Raw genomic sequence first — 25,333 nt, 5'->3', positions numbered from 1 at the left:
AACAAGGTAACCGGCCTCTGTCAATGTAAGCAATACTTCTGTCAGAACTTTAAAATGTTCTGCTTCTGTGTCATGTGATAAAAACACGTCATCAACGTAAATTTCCATATTGTCAATCTTAGACAATAGTGAGACTACGTCTACTGTGAACAAAGCTGGACTATTTACAAAACCTTGTGGTAAACGTGTAAAAATTGTTTACCTTTCCAGGTAAATGCCGCAATAACTCTCAGGCGTGATGGGGTGCGCCCAGAAGCCATTGCTCAAGTCTAATGTAGTTTTAAAGCGTTTACGCTGTAATCCGCTTAAGATTGAAGGTGAATGTGTATTCTGTGCTGTCACTGAAGGTGTGCCTTTATTAACTTCCCTATAATCTAACACCATTCGCCATGAACCGTTTTTTTAGGCACTGGATATACTGCAGTATTCAACTTACTATATTGTTCAACCAGTACTCCTTGTTTAAGCAAATCATTGATTACAATTTGTATGCTTGGTAAGGCGGCATGATTAATTTTGTATTGGGCCTGTTTCTTTGGAAGTGTAGAACATGTATTAATGTCATGTACAATACCTTTCCTTAAACCCACTTGATTTTCCCATTGTTGAAAAATATACTTGTGTGTCATTAACCAATTATATAATTTTGCCTTATCACTAAAAACGCTTTTGTTAACTTGTTCTGTGATGATTGCATTCAAGTCAAATTTCACAGTCCAAGTCAGTTGAAAACTCCTATTGTCTCTTTGAAAAATTAGCTTTTCTGTCCCACTGTTCGTCTCTAGGATAAACTGGAGTTTGATATTGATTGAATGGAGGTCTCCATTTCCTGTTTTGGACAGGAAAATTTCTCCCCTTGTCTGTGTTTGTTCGCTCAGGCTTCCTGTCACTGATTTGCGATTTAGGCGAACCTGTCACTTCCCCGGTTAAACTTCTGCCAACGAGAGTATAGGTATTTTTCAAAATTTCAGGAACCATTACTGGTTTTTGTTCTACTGGTAAACCTTGTATTTGTCTTTCAAGGTCTAACAGCAGACCTTGGCCCTTAATCAATGCCTTAAGACAACCCCAAACAATCTCATGGTTGCCTTGTGTAAAACGTAGCCCTAGAATGTAAGCAGCTACAATTCCACTAGTCTTATTAACCTGTCCTAGCGTATCTGCCAGTGATGAAATAGTAACCTTCCCGTGGGTTTTCTCATACACATTGCTGATGACTGAATCCCAGTCTCGTGCTTCAGCCAATGTGATTGACAAACCTGCCGGGAGCAAAGAATTCACTAAAGCACGTTTTTGTTGTGGGGTGGGTGTGGGATAAACTCCATCTAAAGAATGTGTTCTTTCATTAAGCCACAATGCAATGTGTTTTGGATTTGTAGGTAATTGACCAATTGTTGCCTTAATATTGGCCATAGGGATACAGACTTGTACCCGAGCTGGCACGTCAATTAACGCTTGAGCTCCTCTTGTTGCTAAGAAGACATTAATAATTTCTCTTAGCAGTGTGATTTCTGCAGTAGCATTAGCGCGCTCTGTCAGAACATCCCGTGCAGCTTGTGTTAACTCAATTAATGTAACTGGTGTAAATAAGTGTGTGCGATTCTCCCCATATTTCGCACCAGAATTAATAGGACCATGTCTGTCCACGCCTGTAGCAAGCACAGGCTGTTGCCCCAAAATGACAGTTGCTGCATTATATGTCAAATTGATGATCGTATGTGTCAACGGGTTATATGCCTGTTGTATGTATTGATATGTGATTGGATCAGCTGTGGTGTCTATTGTTAGATAGCAGTATCTAGCACCAGGTCCCTACGGGCCAAATTGAATTTCAAATGCCTGAATTTCACCATCAATCAGATCTCTATGATACTGAGTTCTCATTAAAACATTTAGGTCTGCAGCTCGTGCAAAATCCATAACAGCCATGATATACGATTATATATATATATATATATATATATATATATATATATAATGAAAATTGTACCTTCTCTATTATAAAGAGGAAATAGCATACACGTGTACTTTAAAGATTAAATGGGTAACATAAGATTTATGACTTATTTATACAACTCATGAGTAATTAACCACGTTGGGCGCCATAATTTGGGCTCGATGCCTAACCTTCTTCTCCCAAGTAATGCCTCGTGGTAAGTTATATCCTGCCCTAAGCAGGAACACAAACCACGATGTTGTACTTGCAGACTCTCAGTTTCACACCCTGAGATGCAAGGGTATTGTGAGATTATTATAAAGAAAGGTCACTCAGAGTTTGTATAAGATAAGGTTTGTTATTTATTGTATCACAACAATAATAATCAGAAATATCACAACAAGCTAACTTTTGTAAGCTAATCAGCTAACAGTAAGCTAACAATCCATTTCTAACTATGCAGAGATTATTTAGTTAATATGCCTGTTATACTCACAAACCCAAAGATATTATGATAGGTCAGCCAGTCTCAGGTAAGTCTCATCTGTGTGGTTCCCCACTTCGGTTCTGATTTAATATGGGGGCACCCTGACTTATATGGTGTCTTATTGTTTGCTGCGTACGTGTCTGACGTGTGATATGTGACAATATTCTGTGGCTACTGACGTATGTTTACCAGCATTTACAGTTTGACCACAGCGCGACCACGGCTTGTTTACGTGAGTTACTTCCTCTTTTATGCATATGTACCTGTGTACAAATATCCTGTCCATTTCTTAGCAAAACAACCTATTATTTCTAAGACAAGAGAAAGCTATGAAAGCTATGATTTTGACAATATGCTCTAAGCTGTACTAAGCCTTATAATGATACTATATATGTACAGTACCTGTGACCTGTATTAATTATGCTATATATGTCATAAGATACTTGTAATCCATAACAGTGCTCCCAGATTAAACTGGCCAGCCCGGGAGCAAATTGGAAACTAAATGAGTCTTTACTCAAGATCCCAGAGGTCGCGCAAAAAATAAAAGATGAGATCTCACAATTCTTTAAATCCAACACTGGCAGTGTGGAGTCCCACGTCACCTTGTGGGAGGCTCACAAGGCCACAATGCGTGGGGTCCTGATCAACATAGCAGCGGGTAGGAAAAAGGCAAGGGAGGCTAAAACAAAGCTGCTACGTGAGAAGCTCCATGACACCTCTATCCTGCATACCCGAACGGGTAGAGCCGATACATTAAAGGAGTTGAAGGACGTAAGAATAGAACTTAACCTCCTCCTCACTTCCCAGGCTGAAAAATCACTGAGTTGGACAAAGAGGAAATTTTTTGAAAAATCGAACAAGCCAGATACCATGCTAGCTAGGAAAATTCGCAACAAACAGCACCACTACACAATCCACGCGATTAAGACAAAAACGGGAGAGTTAGCAGCCAATCCCAAACACATAGTTGAGGAGTTTAGAGCTTACTACGCTGGGTTATATGATGGCCAGAAGGTTCGACACAACGCTAAAACAAGTAAAGCTTTAGGTACATTTTTAGCCGAAGCAGATCTGCCAAGAATAACGAGGTTGGAGCGAGAGTTCCTTGGGAAGGAGTTCACAGCGGAGGAACTACAAGAAGTAGTTGCTAACCTTAAACCTGCAAAAGCTCCGGGCCCAGACGGATTTTCTAATTTGTACTATAAAAAATATATAGGAATCCTATCCCCGCACTTGCTGAGGATGTTCAACCACATTCTAGCAGGGGGCTCCTTCTCAGACATGATGCTGCAGGAGTCCATCTCGGTGATTCATAAGCAGGGCAAAGACCTCACCAATTGCCCAAGCTATCGGCCGAAATCTTTGATTAACTCAGATATTAAAATTTACTCTCAATTACTGACCAATAGATTGAGTTCGATTCTGCCTAGGCTGATTCACCCAGATCAAGTTGGCTTTATCGCAGGTAGGCAAGCGGCCGATAATACTAGAAGGATAGTTGATACTATAGAATATATAAATGCCAACAGGATCCCGGGAATAATAGTAAGCTTAGACACGAAAAAGCCTTTGACAGAATTGACTGGCCCTACCTGGATGCCACGCTTGCAACGTTTGGAATGGGGGACATAGTAACTTGGGCAATCAAAGCGCTGTACGCAAACCCAACAGCGCGGGTAATCCATCAGGGGTACCCGTCATACTCGCTGCAAATTAAAAGTGGTACAAGGCAGGGCTGCCCACTCTCGCCCCTGTTGTTCCTCTGCATGGAACCACTAGCAGCCCATATACGCAGCAATAAAGACATCACAGGAATCCAAATTCAATCTCAGGAGTACAAAACCGCGTTATATGCGGATGATGTTATCCTGACATTGTCAAGGCCCCTGGTCTCTCTACCCAACCTCTTTGACCACCTGGATAAATTCAATTCGATTTCAGGGTTTAAAATCAACCAATCAAAATCGGAGGCCTGAACCTGAACCTCCCTAAAACCACCGAAAAACTAATAGAGATTAACTTCAATTTAAATTGGCAACCCAAGGTGATTAAATATCTGGGAGTTAATCTCACAAAGGAGGATAGATTGTTATATAAAGCAAATTATCCCAAACTCTTACAATCTTTGAGAAGGGAGCTGAAGGAATGGGCATCATATGGTATCTCCTGGATTGGAAGAATTTACAGCGTTAAAATGAACCTTCTGCCCAGACTACTATACCTTTTCCAGACACTCCCCATACCCATAGATAGAGCAGACATTAGAGACGTACAGGCCCAGATCTTTAAATTTATTTGGAGCAACAAGAAAGCTAGGATACCAGCAACAACACTGATAAAGCCCAAAACAGCAGGCGAACTGGCGGTACCTTGCTTGTTCTCGCACTACAGAGCGGCACAATTGAGCCAAATTATTCAATGGCACACAGATCCAAAACTTCGTAGATGGGTGGAGCTGGAGAGTGAACTGTGTGCCCCATTGGACATTCAGAACCTAATTTGGTACCCAAAAACTAGATTAAAGAAGATCTCGAGACCGCTGTCCTCAATGACTAACTCATTTGCGGTCTGGGAAGCCACCAAATTTAAATGCGCCTTAACCAAACGGAGCTCGCTGATGACACCATTATTCGGTAACCCTGATTTTGCTCCTGGGATGGACGAGGGACACTTTATACTCTGGAAACAGAGTGGGTACGGGAGGCTGAAGGATCTGGAAGGCAGTATCACTATTAAAACATTCACGCAAATTCAGGCTGACAAAGGCATCCCAAACACAGAATTCTTTAGATACCTCCAGATCCGGGCATTTTACACCAAATACACGAACCGTCCTAAAGTGATGAATTTCGAAACGCTCTGTGCACGTGGGCACAACACACCGGGACTTATATCTAGACTGTACAAAGAGGTGATCGATCCTGGAGATGGAAGCAGACCACGACTTGACTACATGACCCAATGGGAGAGAGACCTAGGGGAGGCATTAGAGGACGAGGACTGGACAGACAAGCGATAGCAAAAACCTCGATCTGTACGACATTAAAGGAGAACTCATATAAAGTGTTAATGAGGTGGTATCTCACTCCAGTTAGGTTATCTAAATTTGTCACGGGTTACTCCCCCTTGTGTCCTAGACAATGTGGAGAGCCCGGGGACCTGCTGCACATGCTGTGGTCTTTCCCTCGATTACGCCCGATCTGGGAACAAATTTAGAGTTGGTTGAAGAGGATCTTGGGCCTCGAAATTCCTCTAGATCCTTGGCTATTTCTTTTAAATAGGCCACTAGAGGGCCTGTCGAGAGCAGGAAACAAATTGGTCGCCCATTTTGCAACGGCGGTGAGGTGTGAGACGGCAGCATTGTGGAAGCAAAACACAACCCCATCGTTAGAAAAGATTCGGAACAGAATTTGGTTCGTCTGCCAGATGGAGAAATTGACAAGCTTGGCCAATGACACTGGCTCAAATTTTCAAAAAGTCTGGTTCCCCTGGCTGGCGCAGACTGACATTGTAGGGGTGAGCAATGCCACCATTTGGCTGTAATAGTGTAAGGTGAGTTCTCCTATAACGCGTAACAGGGGCAAGTACAGGCGGTAAGAGCCCCATATAAAGGGGATAGAGCGGGCGCGGGATGTGCAGGAAAAAATAGGAACGCCCATAACGGGGCTGAACAGTAAGAGCTGAACAGGTCCAAAGCTGTGGAATAAGGGTCAACCCCCTCCCCAACCCCCCTACCCCACCTTTTCTCCCCTAATGTGTCGCCCCCCCGAGTCTATGTTCAATGTGTATCAGTGTGAGTAGGTACATATGGCAGGCTAAGTTAATACGGGTCAAAATATGTCTTAAAACTGCTGTATATGTGAAAAATGAAGAAAATAAAAAGTTGAAAAAAAATAAAGGTCAATTGAACCAGGACCAAAATTTGCATTTAGAAAGGTTAAATCCTTGGCAAACTATCTTTCGCCTAGTTTATTTACCTCCAGGTCAGACAGTGTTCATGAATCAAAATTAATACATGGTTTTTTATTTTATTTTTCAAATGTGGTAAATGTGTATTTCTTGCTATGCCAATCCTATCAAATCTATTGATATTGTACACAGTAAGAAAACACACACAATTCCAGTTTTTATTCATTGTAATTGTAATTGTGTGATTTATTACTTAACCGGCGGTTGTGGTCGAGGATTTGTTGGGCGGACAATCAGACCAGTGAAGGTCAGAATTATGGAGCACATTTGGGTTCAATGAAAAAATATCATCAGCCATCTTAGCTCTCTACTCGAACCCTGCAGCCAGGGTGGTACACCAGGGCTTCCCTTCCAATCCCTTCAAGATTAAAAGTGGGACAAGACAAGGCTGTCCCCTCTCGCCCCTCCTATTCGCCCTGTATATAAAGCTGCTGGCGGCCCAGATTCGTGACCATAAGGATATTACAGGCCTAGAGTTTGGGAACCAAACACATAAATTAGCCCTATATGCAGATGATGTCCTCCTGGTGTTGTCCAGGCCCCTGAAGTTGCTTCCCAATCTCTTTGAGTTGCTGGGTCAATTTAATAAAATCTCAGGGCTCAAGATTAACCAACCTAAATCAGAGCCCTAAACATAAATTTACCGAAACCTTTAGAAAATCTTATCTCTATCAATTTTAACTTCAATTGGCAGAATAAAGCAATTAAGTACCTCGGAATATATATTACCAAAGATTATAATTCGGTCTATCGGGCAAACTACCCCAGGTTAATCAGGACCCTACGGGTGGCTATAGGTCGCTGGTCAAAATGTAACATATCTTGGATTGGTAAAATAAATAGCGTGAAGATGAATTTACTACCACGAATCCTATATCTATTTCAAGCGCTCCCGGTGCCCCTCCGATTGAACGAGATCCTCAGCCTTCAATCTTCAATCTCCAAATTTATATGGGGCGGCAGAAAAGCTGAATAAACAAACCCTCCAGAGACAAACTGCGGAAGGGGGGCTAGCGGCACCTTGCTTGTTATACTACAAGGCGGCACAATTATGCCAAATCTCTCAATGGAACACAAACCCGGATTTGAGACGTTGGGTAGCATTAGAGACCGCTGCCTGCTCACCATTGGAGCTAGGCAACTTAATTTGGAGCCCAAAAATAGCTAGGAAAGCTATACCATCACCGCTATCCTCGACGACAAATTTTTTGGCGATCTGGGAGGCAACTAAATTCAAATGTAATCTAACTACCAAAATCACCTTGATGAAGCCTCTCTGGGATAATCCATCTTTTGCTCCTGGCTTAGTTAGGGAAAACTTTGCAATTTGGAAACGAAAGGGTATAGTACGACTTGGAGATCTGGAAGGTAACAACAAAATTTTGCCATTTGCACAAATCAACTCAGATAAAAATATCCCACAATCGGAGCTGTATAGATACCTTCAGATCAGGGCTTTCTATAATAAATTTAACCCACACCCCCCCCCCCCCCCCACTGACATCATTTGAACGGCTCTGTCTTAGTGAGACATCAACAAAAGGACTCGCATCACAAATGTATAGAGAGGTAGTCGGTTCTGCTATCAAGGTAACAAGCAAATTAAGCTATATGTTGAATTGGGAAAAAGATCTAGGTGAGAACCCAGATTTGGACGAATGGTCACATATGGTGACGGCAGCCTCTAAAAGTTCGATATGCGTAACATTAAAGGAGAACGCATATAAGACCCTGATGAGATGGTATCATACCCCACTAACATTATCGAAATTTATTCTAGGACGCTCCCCGTTGTGCCCGCTACAATGTGGAGAGTCAGCAGATTTGTTACACATGCTGTGATCTTGCCCTCACTTAGTTCCAATCTGGACCAAAATTAAGGATTGGCTACAGAGGATATTGAGCCTCGAAATTTCAATTGCTCCCTGGCTCTTTCTATTGAACAGAGCAATCCCAGGACTAGCAAAAGTTGAACTCAAACTAATTTCCCATTTCGCAACGGCAGTGAGGAGCACGATCGCAGCATCCTGGAACCAGAATGCACTTCCTACAATCCCCAAAATTTGGAATAAAATCTGGTATATATGTCAGATGGAAAAACTGACAAGCCTTATTAATGATTCGGGCGAAAATTTTCTAGAAGTATGGACACCCTGGTTAGCCCAGACAGACATCCCGGGGGTAGAGATAACCACAATAATAATTTAATAATTGCAGATGCGTTCTCCTGTGATGATATCTTTGGTCGACCGGCTGTCAGTCACTATCAGGTAGATTACGTTGGAGAGGCAAATAATCGTATACACAACCCCGATTTCAGGAAGCTAAAACACAGGCAACATAGGTTCGAATGGATCATCGGCCGTTCTCCCCCCCCCCCACCCACCTCCCCTGTCTATCCTTTCCCTTCTTTCCCACCGACCCAGTTAGGTTATAAACAATGTTTATACACTGTACTCAGTTATCTTATCTATGGAATGTAAAAAACTCACGATCCTGTAATGGATACCTGTTGTACTTTCTCTGAGCTTTGAAAACCAATAAAATACAAGTTATAAAAAAAAAAAACTAGATCAGATGCTCCCAGTTTCCAAACATATTTTACACATTGTACATTGGGAAACTTGTCCACCTTTCATTTTTCAGCGATTGAATCCTACACCTGTTCCTACACGTGGGGATTGAATCTATACCTGTTCCTACACGTGGGGATTGAATCCTACACCTGTTCCTACACGTGGGGATTGAATCTATACCTGTTCCTACACGTGCGGATTGAATCTATACCTGTCACTACACGAGGGGATTGAATCTATACCTGTTCCTACACGAAGGGATTGAATCTATACCTGTTCCTACACGAAGGGATTGAATCTATACCTGTCCCTACACGTGGGGATTGAATCTATACCTGTTCCTACACGAGGGGATTGAATCTATACCTGTTCCTACACGAGGGGATTGAATCTATACCTGTTCCTACACGAGGGGGTGATAGAATTAAACAGCTTAATCAGCGTGAGATGTTTTGTACCCACTCACTTAATACTCTATCCCCTTTTGGGATTAATACAGAATGGGACCTAAAACATTTTCTCTAAGCTATATTATTCCTTTGCCCATTCTCAGGTTATATAATACTGTGTGTGTTTCATATACATTTGTTTCTATCATTGAGATACATACTGTATGTGTCTCTCTAGTCACATTTGATAAGTAGTATTGTATCCTTACTGTGGCAATTTTCTCAGCGCGGTTTGTTTATTTACATCTTATTCTTACATGGGAAGGATGTTGATCCAGGGATTAATCCAATTGCCAATTCTTGGAGTCAGGAAGGAATTAATTTTTCCCCTTAATGGGGTTTTTTGTTTGCCTTCCTCTGGATCAATAAGTAAGTATAGATATAGAATAAAGTATCTGTTGTCTAAAGTTAGCATAGGTTGAACTTGATGGACGTACGTCTTTTTTCAACCTCATCTACTATGTAACTATGTAACTATGTACAGTTAGGTCCGGAAATAATTGGACACTGACACCATTTTTCATAATTTTGGTTCTGTACGCTAGCTACCACAATGGATTTTAAATGAAACAACTTTAAATGAACTTTCAGCTTTAATTCAAGGGGTTGAACAAAAATATCGTATGAAACGTTTAGGAATTGTAACCATTTTCATTCACAGTCCCCTTATTTCAGGGGCTCAAATGTAATTGGACAAATGAACACAATCATAAATAAAATGTTCATTTTTAATACTTTGTCGAGAATCCTTTGCATGTAAAACTTTTCTCTCACCCATTTCTCCATTTCTCCTTTTCCTTTCTCTGACCATCACCTCATCTCATTTTCTCTCTCTCTCGCTTCTCTCCCTCTCCATCTCCATCTAGCCCTCGTTTTTGCAGAAACCTGCGCTCTATTAACCTACCAGCTTTTGATTCCACTTTACACTCCTCCCTCTCCTCTCTCAATTCTGCCTCGGATCCTGACAACCTGGTCAGGAACTACAACTCTGCCTTATCCTCCTGTCTTGATCTACATGCCTCGCTTTCTCTCTGTCGCACCCGCCCTTCTAACCCCAGACCCTGGCTAAATTCCCACACGCGCATGCTGTGTTCCTCCACTCGCTCCTCTGAACGTCTCTGGAGGAAGTCTCATATGCTCGCAGACTTCCTTCACTACAAATGTATGCTGTCCTATTTCAAATCTGCCCTCTCTCAGGCTAAACAAACCTACTTTTCATCACTAATCAACACGCACAAGTCTAACCCACGCCGACTCTTTTCTGTCTTTGACTCTCTACTCAGACCACCCTCGGCTGCCTCCTCTTCTTCCTCCATCTCACCTCAGGACTTTGCTGACTTTTTTAAGGAAAAGGTGGAATCCATACGTCAGAACATCCCATCTGTTGCCTCCTCCCATCCCACATCGCTTCCTAACTCTCCTCCTACCTTTCTAGACTCTTTTTCTGTTACAGTGGTGGCCGAGCTGACTCTAAAGCGGCCGCCACCGCGGTTAAAAAAAAACTCGGGCGCCGTGCGGTTGTCTCCTGCCGAAAACCGGGCAGGTTCGCGGCCGCTTTCCCGCGCCTCAGGCGCTTTCAATAGAAAGCGCCATAGTGCTTATCTATTCAAGCGCGGGAACGTGCGGGGAACGTACCCGCAACTTTCCGCAACCTGCCCATTGCGATCCCGGCCAGCTCCCGTCTTTTGTTAGGCTCGGCCGGGACAGTATCTCAGAGGAGGATGTGTCACTACTGATCTCCTCTTCTCCCTCTACCACCTGCCCTCTTGATCCCATTCCTTCCCATCTCCTAAAACCTCTTGCTTCTTCTATAATCCCTATGCTCACACAGATTTTTAACTCTTCCCTCTACTCTGGTACCTTTCCATCCTCCTTGAAGCATGCAACCGTGATACCATTACTCAAAAACAGCAAGCTTGACCAGACCTGTCCTAACTATAGACCTGTCTCCCTCCTGCTTTTTGCATCCAAACTCCTTGAACGTCTTGTACTCTCTCGATTGCTACACTTTCTCAACACCTATTCTCTTCTAGACTCTCTACAATCTGGCTTCCGCACTGCTCACTCAACTGAAACAGCCCTCACTAAAATAACCGATGACATTCATGCTTCCAAAGACAGAAGTCATTACACTCTGCTCATATTACTCGACCTCTCTGCAGCATTTGACACAGTGGACCACCCTCTTCTCCTCCACATTCTCCATACTCTTGGTATTCGTAACAAAGCTCTATCCTGGATCTCCTCTTACCTCTCCCATCGTACTTTCAGTGTCTCTTTTGCTAACACCTCCTCTATCGATCTCTCTGTGGGGGTACCCCAGGGCTCTGTCCTGGTACCCCTTCTCTTTTCTCTTTACACACTCTCTCTAGGTGACCGAATCACATCTTTTGGGTTTAAATATCACCTCTATGCTGACGACACAAATTTTTATTTCAACCCCTGACCTTACACCTGCTATAAAGACCAAAGTTTCTGAATGTCTCTCTGGAATATCATCCTGGATGGCCATCCGCCGACTGAAACTTAACATGGCAAAAACAGAGCTCCTTATACTTCCTCCCAAAGCTTGCCTTACTACCTCCTTCCACATTACTGTTGAACATACGATCATTCACCCAGTAGCCCAAGCACGCTGCCTAGGGCCACACTCGATTCCTCTTTCACATTCTCCTCTGACATTCAAAACGTTTCTAAAACTTGTCGCTTTTTCCTCCGCAATATCACAAAGATACGCCCTTTCCTCTGTTACTCGACTGCTAAAACTGTCTCCGCGTCTCCCCTCCTGAAATCCCTCTCCTGGCTTCTGATCAAATCCCGCATCTCTCACTCAATTCTCCTCCTCACTTTTAAAACTTTACACTCTTCTGCCCCGCCTTACATCTCAGCCTTAATTTCTCTCTATGCACCATCCCGACTCTTGCATTCTTCTCAAGGATGTCTTGTTTCTACCCCCTTTGTATCTAAAGCCCTCTCCCGCCTTAAACCTTTCTCACTGACTGCCCCGCACCTCTGGAATGCCCTTCCCCTCAATACCCGACTAGCACCCTCTCTATCCACCTTAAGACACATTTGCTTAAAGAAGCATATGAATAGCACTGTGGATAATCCTCGACACATGATACATAAAGCTTGGCCCCCTGCAAACTCACTTACTGGAATTCCCTCCTACTGTCTCTGTACGTTCTCCCTACCTACCAATTAGATTGTTAGCACCTCGGAGTAGGGACTCCTCTTCCTTAATGTTACTTTTATGTCTGAAGCACTTATTCCCATGACCTGTTATTTATATATTATTTGTTATTTATATGATTACAACACGTATTACTACTGTGAAGCGCTATGTACTTTTTTGGCGCTATATAAATAAAGATATACAATACATGCAATGACTGCTTGAAGTCTGGAAGGCATGGACATCACCAAACGCTGGATTTCCTTCTTTGTGATGCTTTGCCAGGCCTTTACTGCAGCTGTCTTCAGTTGTTGTTTGTTTGTGGGTCTTTCTGCCGTACGTTTTGTCTTCAGCACGTGAAATGCATGCTCGATCGGGTTGAGATCAGGTGATTGACTCGGCCATTGCAGAATATTCCACTTCTTTGCCTTAAAAAAACTCCTGGGTTGCTTTCGCAGTATGTTTTGGGTCATTGTCCATCTGTAAAATGAAGCGCCGTCCAATCAACTTCGCTGAATCTGAGCAGACAATATATCCCTATACCCTTCAGAATTCATCCGGCTGCTTCTGTCTTCTGTCACATCATCAAGAAACACTAGTGACCCAGTGCCACTGGAAGCCATGCATGCCCATGCCATCACACTGCCTCCACCGTGTTTTACAGATGATGTGGTATTCTTCGGATCATGAGCCGTTCCAAGCCTTCTCCATACTTTTTTCTTCCCATCATTCTGGCACAGGTTGATCTTGGTTTCATCTGTCCAAAGAATGCTGTTCCAGAACTGGGCTGGCTTTTTTAGATATTTTTTGGCAAAGTCTAATTTGGCCTTTCTATTCTTGAGGTTTATGAATGGTTTGCACCTTGTGGTGAACCCTCTGTATTTGCTCTCGTGTAGTCTTCTCTTTATGGTAGACTTGGATAATGGTATGCCTACCTCCTGGAGAGTGTTCTTCACTTGGCTGGATGTTGTGAAGGGGTTTTTCTTTACCATGGAAAGGATCCTACGATCATCCCCCACTGTTGTCTTCCGTGGACGTCCAGGCCTTTTTGTGTTGCAGATCTCACCAGTGCGTTTTTTTTTCTCTGAATGTACCAATTTGTTTATTTGGCCACTCCTAATGTTCCTGCTATCTCTCTGATGGATTTTCTTTTTTTTTGCAGCCTAAGGATGCCCTGTTTCACTTGCATTGAGAGCTCCTTTGACCGCATGTTGTGAGTTCATAGCAACAGCTTCCAAATGCGAATTCCACACCTGGAATCAACTCCAGACCTTTTACCTGCTTAATTGATGATGAAATAATGAAGGAATAGCCCACACCTGTCCATGAAACAGCTTTTGAGTCAATTGTCCAATTTCTTTTGGTCCCTTGAAAAAGAGGGGGCTACATATTAAAGAGATGTAATTCCTAAACCCTTCCTCCAATTTGGATGTGAATACCCTCAAATAAAAGCTGATATACTGCACTTTAAGCCCATATTCATTATTTAACTGTAACTTGAATTTATTTTCGAACACCGACGAAATAATAAAACTTGTATCAGTGTCCAATTATTTCCGGACCTAACTGTATATTCCCCTTATCAAGATTCAAATTGTTCTTTGCCTAGGTAGTTGTGTTTACATTTATTATATGTATATTATTACATTATTATATTATTTGGTGTTACAGTTTATTTAATTTAAATAATTTTATTCTCTCCACATCTTATCCATTTTTAAATTTGATGCTTTTTCATTACATTTTTATTGTCCTTATGAGTCTATTTAAGTTTATTGTTATTGTATTCTTTATTGTGTCCTTTTGCTGGATTTCTCCCCCACAGTTATACTGCCTTCTTTCCGTGGTTACATTTCCCCCGGACTGTTTTGTTCCCATGGTACGTTTCTACCTGGGATACAGGTAGGCAGTGTTTCCAGATGGGAGTGCCTACAATGTGACACTCTCTAGACCAGTGATTCCAGGGGCTCCTTGAAGCAGTCTCAGGGGTTTCTCCTATTGACCACAGCCCCCCTCCCCCTGGGGGTGGAGTTTTTTGGTATGTATTTTGTAGGGTGGATTGAGTGAGAGTGGGGTAATTAACGGAAGGTAGGAGTGAGAGTAAGCGAGTGAGAGGGGGGGCAGGAGTGAGTAAGGAAAAGAGTGACACGCAGGCGATAAATACATGCGAGGCGTAAGGGTGGGAGAGTGACTGAGTGAGACGGATGGGAAGAGAAATACATGGGTAGAGGGTGAGAAATAGAGGTGTCTTGTGAGGTGTGAAATTTTGTGATTTACCCCAATCGAACCTATTGTGTCAGCCAGATAGGGGTTCCCCGAGATTTTTCGAAATACTTCAAGGGTTCCTTCAAATAAAAAAAGTTGGGATACACTGCTCTATATAGTGTTTCCGACGGGTGTGCCTATAACGTGACACTCTCTAGCCTCAGGAAACCACTCTTTGATAAAGCGCCCACGGCGAGAAACGCGTTGGAGGTTTCTCTTTTAACTTAGGCTGTGTCTCAGTAACTCTCTTATTTTTTCTGCTTTTGCCTCCAGTTCTTCTTTTCTGCAGTGCTCATTTTTTCTTTGTTTTGAATGTGAGCGGAGAAGGAAAGAGAGGAGTCAAATATTACACCAAGGCCGCGTGCTTGGGAAATTATATGAATAGTATTTGTGACTGACAAAATATTACACAAATGGAGCAGTTTAGTTTATGTGGGTCTTATGGCAGAAGATTACATGGGCAGTGTAGTCACTGCATCACTTAGATTGTAAGCTCTCCAGGGCAGGGATTTCCGTTCCTATTGTCTGATTGTGTTTGTTGCACTTATTGTATTATAATTCCCTGTACTGTATTGTTTCTGCTGTAAAGCGCGGAGTACACTTTGGTCCTTATATAAATAAAGACATACATACATGGGCATCTACAGTATCTTTACACTATACAGTAGGTTGCTGTCTGGTTTAGTTGATATTATTAACGCACTAATATGATAGACCAGGAGTTCCTTAACTTTGCTTCTCATGGGCATTTTAATGTTAATTATTTGGAGGATGTACATGTATCCTTAAATAATGCATACAGTAATAAATACAAGTTATATATGTATCAATGATTTCACTGTGAGAGCTGCTACAAATACATTTCAGGTCTTCGGGAACCACCACAGTCATTAGGGGTCACTGGATGTCCATGTGCAACAATTTTAAAACCCTGGGTGAAGAGAATATTTTGTTAATTAAGTATTGGTGAAATAAATTCTTCAGTGTTTTGGATTTGTAATTTGCGTTCAGTAATTTGATTTACTGATTGAAAACATTTGTTCTGTCTTTTTTGTTTACTTCTGTTAGAGAACGGCCTGAATGAGGAACAGAACTTGAGCTCTGATACATCCAGAAGCTGTCTGACTCCTCGCCGCCCAGAAGTGCCAAAAAACAATGATTCCTGCCACATTTTAGACACATACAAGGAACCAGTGCCACATGATGGTGACTTTACAGACCTTGTACAGCACACAGCAGAGATGGACTCTAAATATGGGTCCAGCAAAAGGTATGGGAGAGATTTAAGAAGCCGTGGTGCCCAGCCTTTTCTCTGTTGTCAGTGTGGCAAAAGCTTCTCACTGGACAGGGACCTGCTCACACACCATTGTGTCCCCACTAGGGAGCAAACCTTTACATGTACAGATGGTGGGAGCAGTTTCTCACTGAAGGGGAAACTTCTTTCACACCAGATGATTCAGACAGCAGTGACTCCTTATACTTGTACAGTGTGTGGGAAACAGTTAGGTACTAAGAGGACCCTCCTCATTCACCAGAGGGTTCATACAGGGGAGAAACCATTCACATGTACAGAGTGTAGTAAAAGCTTTTGTACAAAGGTAAAGCTCCTCAACCATGAGCGGATTCATACAGGTGAGAAACCATTCCCATGTTCAGAGTGTGGGAAACAATTCAGTACTAAGGGCCACCTCCTCAGACACACGATGAATCATACAGGGGAGAAACCATTCACATGTGCAGAGTGTAGTAAAAGCTTTTCTCAGAAGACAGATCTCCTCATCCATGAGCGGATTCATACAGGGGAGAAACCGTTCACATGTTCAGAGTGTGGGAAACAATTCAGTACTAAGGGCCACCTCCTCAAACACACGATGACTCATACAGGAGAAAAACCATTCACATGTACAGAGTGTGGGAAACAATTCAGTACTAAGGGCCACCTCCGCATACACCAGATGACTCATACAGGGGAGAAACCATTCATATGTGCAAAGTGTAGTAAAAGCTTTTCTCGGAAGAGAGAGCTCCTCATCCATGAGTGGATTCATACAGGGGAGAAACCGTTCACATGTTCAGAGTGTGGGAAACAATTCAGTACTAAGAGAACCCTCCTCAGACACCAGATGACTCATACAGGGGAGAAACCATTCACATGTACAGAGTGTGGGAAACAATTCACAGTTAAGAGCAGTCTCCTCATACACCAGATGACTCATACAGGGGAGAAACCATTCACATGTGCAGAGTGTGGGAAACAATTCAGTTTTAAGAAAAGCCTCCTCTGTCACCAGTTGACTCATACTGGAGAGAAATTATTCACATGTACAGAGTGTGGGAAACAATTCAGTACTAAGAGCCACAGCCTCAGACACCAGATGACTCATACAGGGGAGAAACCATTCACATGTACAGAGTGTGGGAAACAATTCACAGTTAAGAGCAGTCTCCTCAGACACCAGATGACTCATACAGGGGAGAAACCCTTCATATGTACATAGTGTGGAGAAAGCTTTTCACAGAGGATCAGCCTCTTTACACACATGAGGATTCATACTTGAGATAAAATATGTGATTGTTCAAAGTAGGGTTGGGCAATATACCAGTAGCATAGTAATACTGGTGCCACCATCCATGTCACCCTGGTGTGCACGCAGCCCTCCCAGAAGAGAGGAGAAGCCCTAAATCCCTCCCCGTTGCCGCGCGCATAGCGGGATGTGCACAGGAGTCCCGGGTGAACGCGCTTGCGCAGTAGCAACCCGTGGGCTCCCGGTGATCCCCGCAGTGAGCGCGGCCCGAGGGAGGGGGAGGGACAAAGAGAAAGGAAGAGAAGAGAGGAGAAAGAGAAAAGAAGAAAGGAAAGGAGGGGAGGAAGGAGGGAAAGAAAAAGAATAGGACAAAAAATGAGGGGGCGCATAAGGACCCGCATGAAAAACATCACCGGACCAATCGGAAGGATCCCTTACAGTACCAGTAAGTAAATTACAATAAACTTTATTAAGAAAATACATAATGACGAACACACTTACACAACAGTAATTCCTGTCTGTGATATATGAAAGAAATCATAATATCAAAGAGGGAATAATCTGTATATAAAAACATAACTTTAAGTATGTATACTATAATGCCTAGAACCAAATACCTAGTTCACAGCACATTCATGCAGGACATGCTGGGAAAGATCAATATAGGATTTTAGTAAATAAATGATCACGTACATATCCAATTGCATGAATGTGAGGAAAAAACAAATACCACCGTGACATGGCTTAGATGCAGATGGTAAATAATACATATATATACACATGTATAAATTTGTTTTATTGTATTTAATCTACTCGATTGAATGTTTAAAAAAATATCAATAAACTGAGTAATACAAACCATAAGTCCAAGGGTACTGTTTTAAGGATATACCATAAGGTAAGTATAAATGCCCATTTTCAAATTTGTCTTTCAGAATATTTAGAATCATTTATTGATCCTTTTTCTCTTTTTCTTTTTGCTATACTGACAAATTATCATGAACTCTCTAATTTTGACATTATGAAGTTTTTGATTAAGGAAACGGATATGGTGAAATAACAAAAATGTACACGGTTACCACAACATAATTGAGGAAGGAAAGGGAAGAGAAATTCGGTAATCACTGGGCAGGGAAATATTGGATTGGTTGATCCTATATCTAAATCAATGTGTACTCACAAGGTGAAGCAGAGAGTACCCATATAAATATGTATAGGATCACAAATTCCCACACGTGCATGCTGCGTTCCTCCACTCGTTCTGGAGGAAATCTCACTCTCGCTGACTTCCTTCACTACAAATTTATGCTATCCTGTTTCAACTCTGCCCTCTCACAAGCTAAACAAGCCTACTTTTCTTCACTAATTAACATGCACAATTCTAACCCATACCGACTGTTCCCTGTCTTTGATGCTCTACTCAAACCACCCTCATATGCCTCTCCTTCCTCCATCTCCGCTCAGGACTTTGCTGACTATTTTAAGGAAAAGGTGGAATCCATACGTCAGAACATCCCCTCTGTTTCTTCCTCCCATCCTACACCTCTTCCTAACTCTCCTCCTGCCTTCCTTGACTCTTTTTCCACTGTCTCAGAGGAGGATGTGTCGCTGTTGATCGTCTTTTCTCCCTCTACCACTTGCTCTCTTGACCCCATTCCCTCCCATCTCCTAAAACCTCTTGGTCCTACTATAATCCCTACGCTCACACGCATTTTTAACTCCTCCCTCTGCTCTGGAACCTTTCCATCCTCCTTCAAACATGCAACAGTTATACCATTACTCAAAAACAGCAAGCTTGACCCTACCTGTCTTTCTAACTATCGACCTGTCTCCCTCCTGCCTTTTGCCTCCAAACTCCTTGTCTTGTATTCGCTCGTTGCTCCACTTTGTCAACACCCATTCTCTCATAGACCCTCTACAATCTGGCTTCCGCACTGCTCACTGTGGACCACCCCCTTCTCCTTCACATTCTCCATACTCTTGGTATTCGGAACAAAGCTCTATCCTGGATCTCATCCTACCTCTCCCATCGTACTTTCAGTGTCTCTTCTGCTAACACCTCCTCCTCCTCTATTGATCTCTCTGTGGGGGTACCCCATGGCTCTGTACTAGGACCTCTTCTCTTTTCTCTGTACACACTCTCCCTAGGTGATCTAATAACATCTTTTGGGTTTAATTATCATCCCTATGCTGACGACACACACATATACTTTTCAACACCCGACCTTACACCTGCTGTACAAACCAAAGTTTCTGAATGTCTCTCTGCTATATAATCCTGGATGGCCCTCTGTCGCCTTAAACTCAACATGGCTAAAACAGAGCTCCTCATACTTCCTCCCAAACCTGGCCCTACTACCTCCTTCCATATTACTGTTGGAACTACGATCATTAACTCAGCAGCCAAGCACGCTGCCTAGAGGTCACACTCGATTTCTCTCTCACATTCGCCCCTCACATTCAAAACATTTCTAAAACTTGTCGCTTTCTCCTCCGCAATATAACTAAGATACGCCCTTTAATCTGTTGCTCGACTGCTAAAACTCTGACTCAGGCCCTCATTCTCTCCCGTCTTGATTACTGTAACCTCCTGCTGTCCGGCCTTCCTGCCTCTCACCGGTCTCCCCTACAATCTATCATAAACGCTGCTGCCAGAATCACTGTACTCTTTCCTAGATCTGTCTCCGCATCTCCCCTCCTGAAATCCCTCTCCTGGCTTCCGATCAAATCCCGCATCTCACACTCCATTCTTCTCCTCATTTTTAAAGCTTTTCACTCTTCTGCCCCTCCTTACATCTCAGCCCTAATTACTCATTATGCACCATCCAGACTCTTGCGTTCTTCTCAAGGATGTCTTCTTTCTACCCCCTTTGTATCTAAAGCCCTCTCCCACCTTAAACCTTTTTCACTGACTGACCCACACCACTGGAATGCCCTTCCCCTCAATACCCAACTAGCACCCTCTCTATCCACCTTTAAGACCCACCTTAAGACACACTTCCTTAAAGAAGCGTATGAATAGCACTGTGGATAATACTGGCTGCAGACGCACTTACCAGAATTCCCTCCTACTGTCTCTGTACGTTCTCCCTACCTACCAATTTGGAAACGCGTTAGAATGGTTGCCTGATGTTTGCTGCTAGCGATCAATAAAGTTTTTTTAGACATCCATGCATTGGCTGCTGAAGTTGCTGTGATCCGCGGACCACCTTACCTCTTTACTTACCAATTAGACTGTAAGCTCCTCGGAGCAGGGACACCTCTTCCTTAATGTTACTTTTATGCCAGTAGCACTTACTCCCATGACCTGTTATTTATATTATCTGTTATTTATTTGATTACCACGTGTATTACTACTGTGAAGCGCTATGTACATTAATGGCATTATATAAATAAAGACATACAATACAATGACCATATGAATAACTAGAATCCATACATATAGATTTAATTCTCTAAAAAGGGACCCAAGTCCCAATCTGAGTTCAACCCAAAAGGAACTCACGTCTTCATGGTGAATATCCAAAATAGTTCCCGGCGGTCTAAAGCATTAACCCTGTTGCCGCCTCTGGTGGACTGTGGTCCATGTTCTATTCCTGAAAAGGAAAAGGCCCCCACACCTCCAGAGCTACAACAGGAAAAATGATTTGACACGGATGAGTCATATCGCCCCTCTCTATGAGTCGCACATGTTCCATAATTCTTGTTTTTAAAGCTCTAATTGTGCGACCCACATATTGTTTGCCACAGCGACAGGTCAGCAGATAGACCACAAAGCGCGTATTACAATTAATGAACGCTCTGGCTCCATACTGCCGACCTGTCGTTGTGGATGAGAAACTAGAACCAATGTTCATGTATTTGCAAATTTTGCAATTGGAACGTCTAAAACTTCCTGCTGGAAATGATGAGCAGGTTGTATGATACAAAATTAGAAATTGTCTTTGCCCCTGCCCCCTCCTTTCCTTTCTTCCTTTCTCCTCTCCTCTCTTCCTTTCTCTCTTTCCCTCCCCCTCCCTCGGGCCGCGCTCACTGCGGGGATCACGGGGAGCCCACGGGTTGCTACTGCGCAAGCGCGTTCACACGGGGCTCCTGTGTACATCCCGCTATGCGTGTGGCAACGGGGAGGGATTTAGGTCTTCTCCTCTCTTCTGGGAGGGGTGCGTGCGCACCAGGGTGACATAGATGGTGGCACCAACGGGCGCGCGTGAGTGTGGCGCGCTCCCCCGCCCCTTAGACACACTCCATGGCTACCATGGTGATGAAGCCCTTGCTGGCTCTGCGCAAGCGCGTCTCAGCTCGGGTTTTCTTCTCTCTGCTGGCCCAGGATTGGATGCGGGGGCTGCGTGTGGGGGTGCGTGTGCGCGCTCTGGTGAACCCACACCAGAATCTCATCGGCCAGATTACAGGGAGGATCCCAGATATGGTTCAGGATTGGTAAGCCAATTATTTTGTACTCTTTAAATATGTTAATGATGATAGGATGTGTATGCCTTGATAAAGTGCTCTGTGTAGCATGAAACATGTTGGTAGGGTAATTCCTTGCCTTTTTTCCTTCCATGACTATTAAATCTTTTTATGGATAACGCACTTTCCTCCTAATTCTCTTTTTTGGATGATTCCGGTTGTGCTCTGCCATTTCTCTCTTCTACTGCAATCAGTGATTCTATAGACTATGCACAGTATCTCAGCTCCTCCTCGTGGGGAAAGAATGGGTTAAATACACTGGGCTCCATGTTACGTTTGCACAGACACAGTGTAAAAAATAGATTTTTTTTTGTCTAAAAAACTCGCCATCAACAAAACTAACACTGGACGCATAGTCCTTAATTCACAGACCTGCGCTGATATGCAAATGTCACTCCACCCTAACTCCTCCAACTCGCGCCACATATCCCTCATCTCATCGCAGACAGACACACCCAAAAGGGGACGCAGACACACCAGAAAATAGCGCAACTTGGATTATTACAAGGCCATTCAAGACAGTATAGATAGGTCTACTCCATCTGACTTCTATGAGTATATCGCTACAAAGTACCCATTCTATGAAAAATTCCAAAAAGGCTGGAAGAATTCCATTCTCCAAAAGTTAAGCATGGATGATTGCTTTATTAGAATAGCACGTCCCGGCAAGAGGGGCTGGTACTGGGCACTAAAAACGTCGTGGATGGGTATGTTTGATAATTGCAACTTTCAAAGGAGAAAGAGATTGAATAGACCTTTCCCAACCGATCACTCAGATCTGCTCCTACCCGAGTACCTGCCCCCACCTTTAGTACGTGTCCCTATACCATTACTAGTATGGACCAACCAACTCCGAAAACGAGATGAAGAAGATTGTATATTTGGAAGCAGATTGGTGAAAGGTAAAAAATAGTATATACCAGCTTTGTTCCTTTCAGGGACTGAAAAGGTTAAAGCAATATGTGCCAGCTTTATTTTTCTCAGGGACCAAAATGGTTAAATATCTTAGCTTTGTTAGTTTTGGACAAGCTGTTTTAGTGTGTCTTATACACGGGGGGAAGTAAGACAACTGAACCTTCTGTGACCCCATGAACTTTATTTTTCCACTAGTAAATGTTTCATTTCTCAGGGAAGATATTTCCAGATGGAATATGTAATCTTAAATGTCTATTCTATACACTACCGACACGTTTAATCCGAGCAGGGCTAGTTCCGCAAGCCGGGGGATGCCCCGGCATGCTAGCCCCACTCCCTCGGCGTGCCGCGCGTCACCGATGCGCGATCACGCGTCATTGGGTGTCAGCGCCCCCTGCACGCGTGTCCAGGGCTCCCCGAGGGAGCCCTCGTGTCCCGCGATGTGGGGGACGGCGGCAAGGGGTTCCGGGGGACCCGGCGGACCCGGCAGCGGGAGGGAGAGCGCCCCGATCGGAGGGCGCTCTTCCACTGCTTTGGCGCGCGCCCGGCACCCTCCGGCGCGCGCCAGGTTACTGCTGCGGCCGAGAACGGGCACATGCTCGAATAAACTCGGCCGCAGCAGTATGTATGAATTTAGCTTGTGACTGCAGATGTATAGAACTGATAACGTTTTTTTCCTGCTTGCTTTTCTGTATAAATATACAGCTTGTCCAATTATTAAACAGATGTAGGAACCAGCAGACTTTTGTGTTCTCTCAGTTCTTACCTCTCTGAGCTCGCGCCATCATCTCCGAGACCAAGAATATATCAGTGCCTTGGGGAAATCTCCCCGGGTCGGGTGTGTGGTTGCCTGCCCTAGGTCTCATCAGTTGGATCAGACCTAACAATTTGGTGTCAGAAGTGGGATTGCACAGGACAAAGTGAGTAAAACTTATTTTTATTGTTTCTCACCTTTCCTCTGCGAATCTAAATTTTATAGGGCAGAAGAATTGAGGGTTTTCAAATTCCAACAAGGTCTTTCTGTCGTCCATATAAATATCCAGAGCCTGCTGCACAAAGTGGATGAACTAAGAGCATGGTGCCTTATGCATAAAACCCAAATCCATCATTCTCACAGAAACATGGCTAACCCCTAAAACTCCCGATGCAAATATTGCCATTCAGGGATACTCCATTTCTAGGAGAGATAGGTCAAAGAGAGGAGGAGGGGTGTTATTTTATATTGGAGACACCTTACAATTTACACTGTTAAATTGCCCCCCAAGCCCACCCCTCTTTTGAAATCCTAGTTGGCAGAACCTGCCTCCCTTTTCTAAGCCAATCTTGCTTCCTGGCATCTACCGCCCCCCTAAAGCCCCTCTTCAATCCCTGACTGTTATCACCCAGTTTCTTGGCTCCATTTCCTCTCTGAATGAGAAGAGTGAGCTGCTAGTTCTTGGGGATTTCAACTTCAATTGGCTTGACCCAAAAAAACACAAAATCCAGGTACAACTCAAGTCACTTAACCTAACGCAACTCATCTCCCAACCCACACGGACAAACCTGAAATCACATAACCATTCCTTGCTAGTCTGGATTCTCTCCTCAAATCCCAGCAGAATCCAATCCTCTGGCCTCCTTCCTGACATTTTCAGTGACCATGCAATAGTGTACTGTGTAAGGAAAATTATACCGCCCTATTCAAGCCCTAAAGTTCTCCTCACTAGAACATTTAGAAACTTTAACCCACAACAGTTTTTGGCTGACCTTACCAACTGCCCTTGACACAGAATCGATTTAATTCCCGACCCTGATTCTGCGCTCGACTATTTCCAATCCGAGTTCTTAAACCTCTGTGATACCCATGCTCCACTACGGAATAAGGGTACATGAGGGCCACCTTCCATAGGTTACAACTGACCTTATAGCACTCTACCATTTCAGAGATGCCTTGTGGAAAAGTTACAAAGTATCTGGCACTTCCAAGGATCTCAATCACTACAGATGCCTGCGGAACATGTGCACAAGGCATGCAAAAGCACAATACAGTATTACTCTGACAATCTCCACCAGAATACATCTAACCCACCTAACTCCTGGAAGGTTACCAACAATATATTCCATCCTTCTAACCATCAACAACCAAGTAATATCACTAAGGGGGATATTATTCTGACAAACCCCACTGACATTGCAAATGCATCCAATGATTACTTTGTGGGGTGTGCTACTTACTTATTAGCGAAACGCAACACAAACCACAAACCTGAATCTTATCCTGGGAGTACCATATAGCCCCACCCCCATAATTTTCAATTTGGCCAAGTATCCGAAGAGGAGATTACACAAGCGCTCCTCAAATTAAAACTAAGCAGCCAATGTGGACCTGACATACTACAATCTACAGTAGGTTCCTAAGACTTGGTGCCCCAGCCATTGACAAACCAATTGCTTCCACAGTTAACTCTATCCTGTCTGCAGGCCATATCCCTAAGACCTGGAAAACTGCCAGAGTTGTCCCAATCTTCAAAAGTCGGGACAAAAACACTGTCTCAAACTACAGGCCAATCTCCCTTCCCCCAATTCT

General features: G+C 43.4%; 1 protein-coding gene across 1 annotated transcript in view; it reads left to right on the top strand.

The window, feature by feature from the left end:
• Positions 1–18,243, top strand: part of LOC142484863 (uncharacterized) — a 50,349-nt gene extending 32,106 nt beyond the window's left edge. Inside the window, exon 5 of the mRNA XM_075584094.1 lies at positions 15,929–18,243. Within this exon, the coding sequence (XP_075440209.1) occupies positions 15,929–17,358 (1,430 nt within the window). The 3' untranslated portion in view covers positions 17,359–18,243. The remainder of the gene's footprint in view (positions 1–15,928) is intronic.
• Positions 18,244–25,333: the final 7,090 nt, after the last annotated feature.

Source organism: Ascaphus truei, unplaced genomic scaffold (assembly GCF_040206685.1).
Source record: "Ascaphus truei isolate aAscTru1 unplaced genomic scaffold, aAscTru1.hap1 HAP1_SCAFFOLD_446, whole genome shotgun sequence".
NCBI classification, from domain to species: Eukaryota; Metazoa; Chordata; class Amphibia; order Anura; family Ascaphidae; genus Ascaphus; species Ascaphus truei.
Note: the sequence above shows the minus strand (reverse complement) of the source record. Positions and strands in the feature narration are given on the sequence as shown.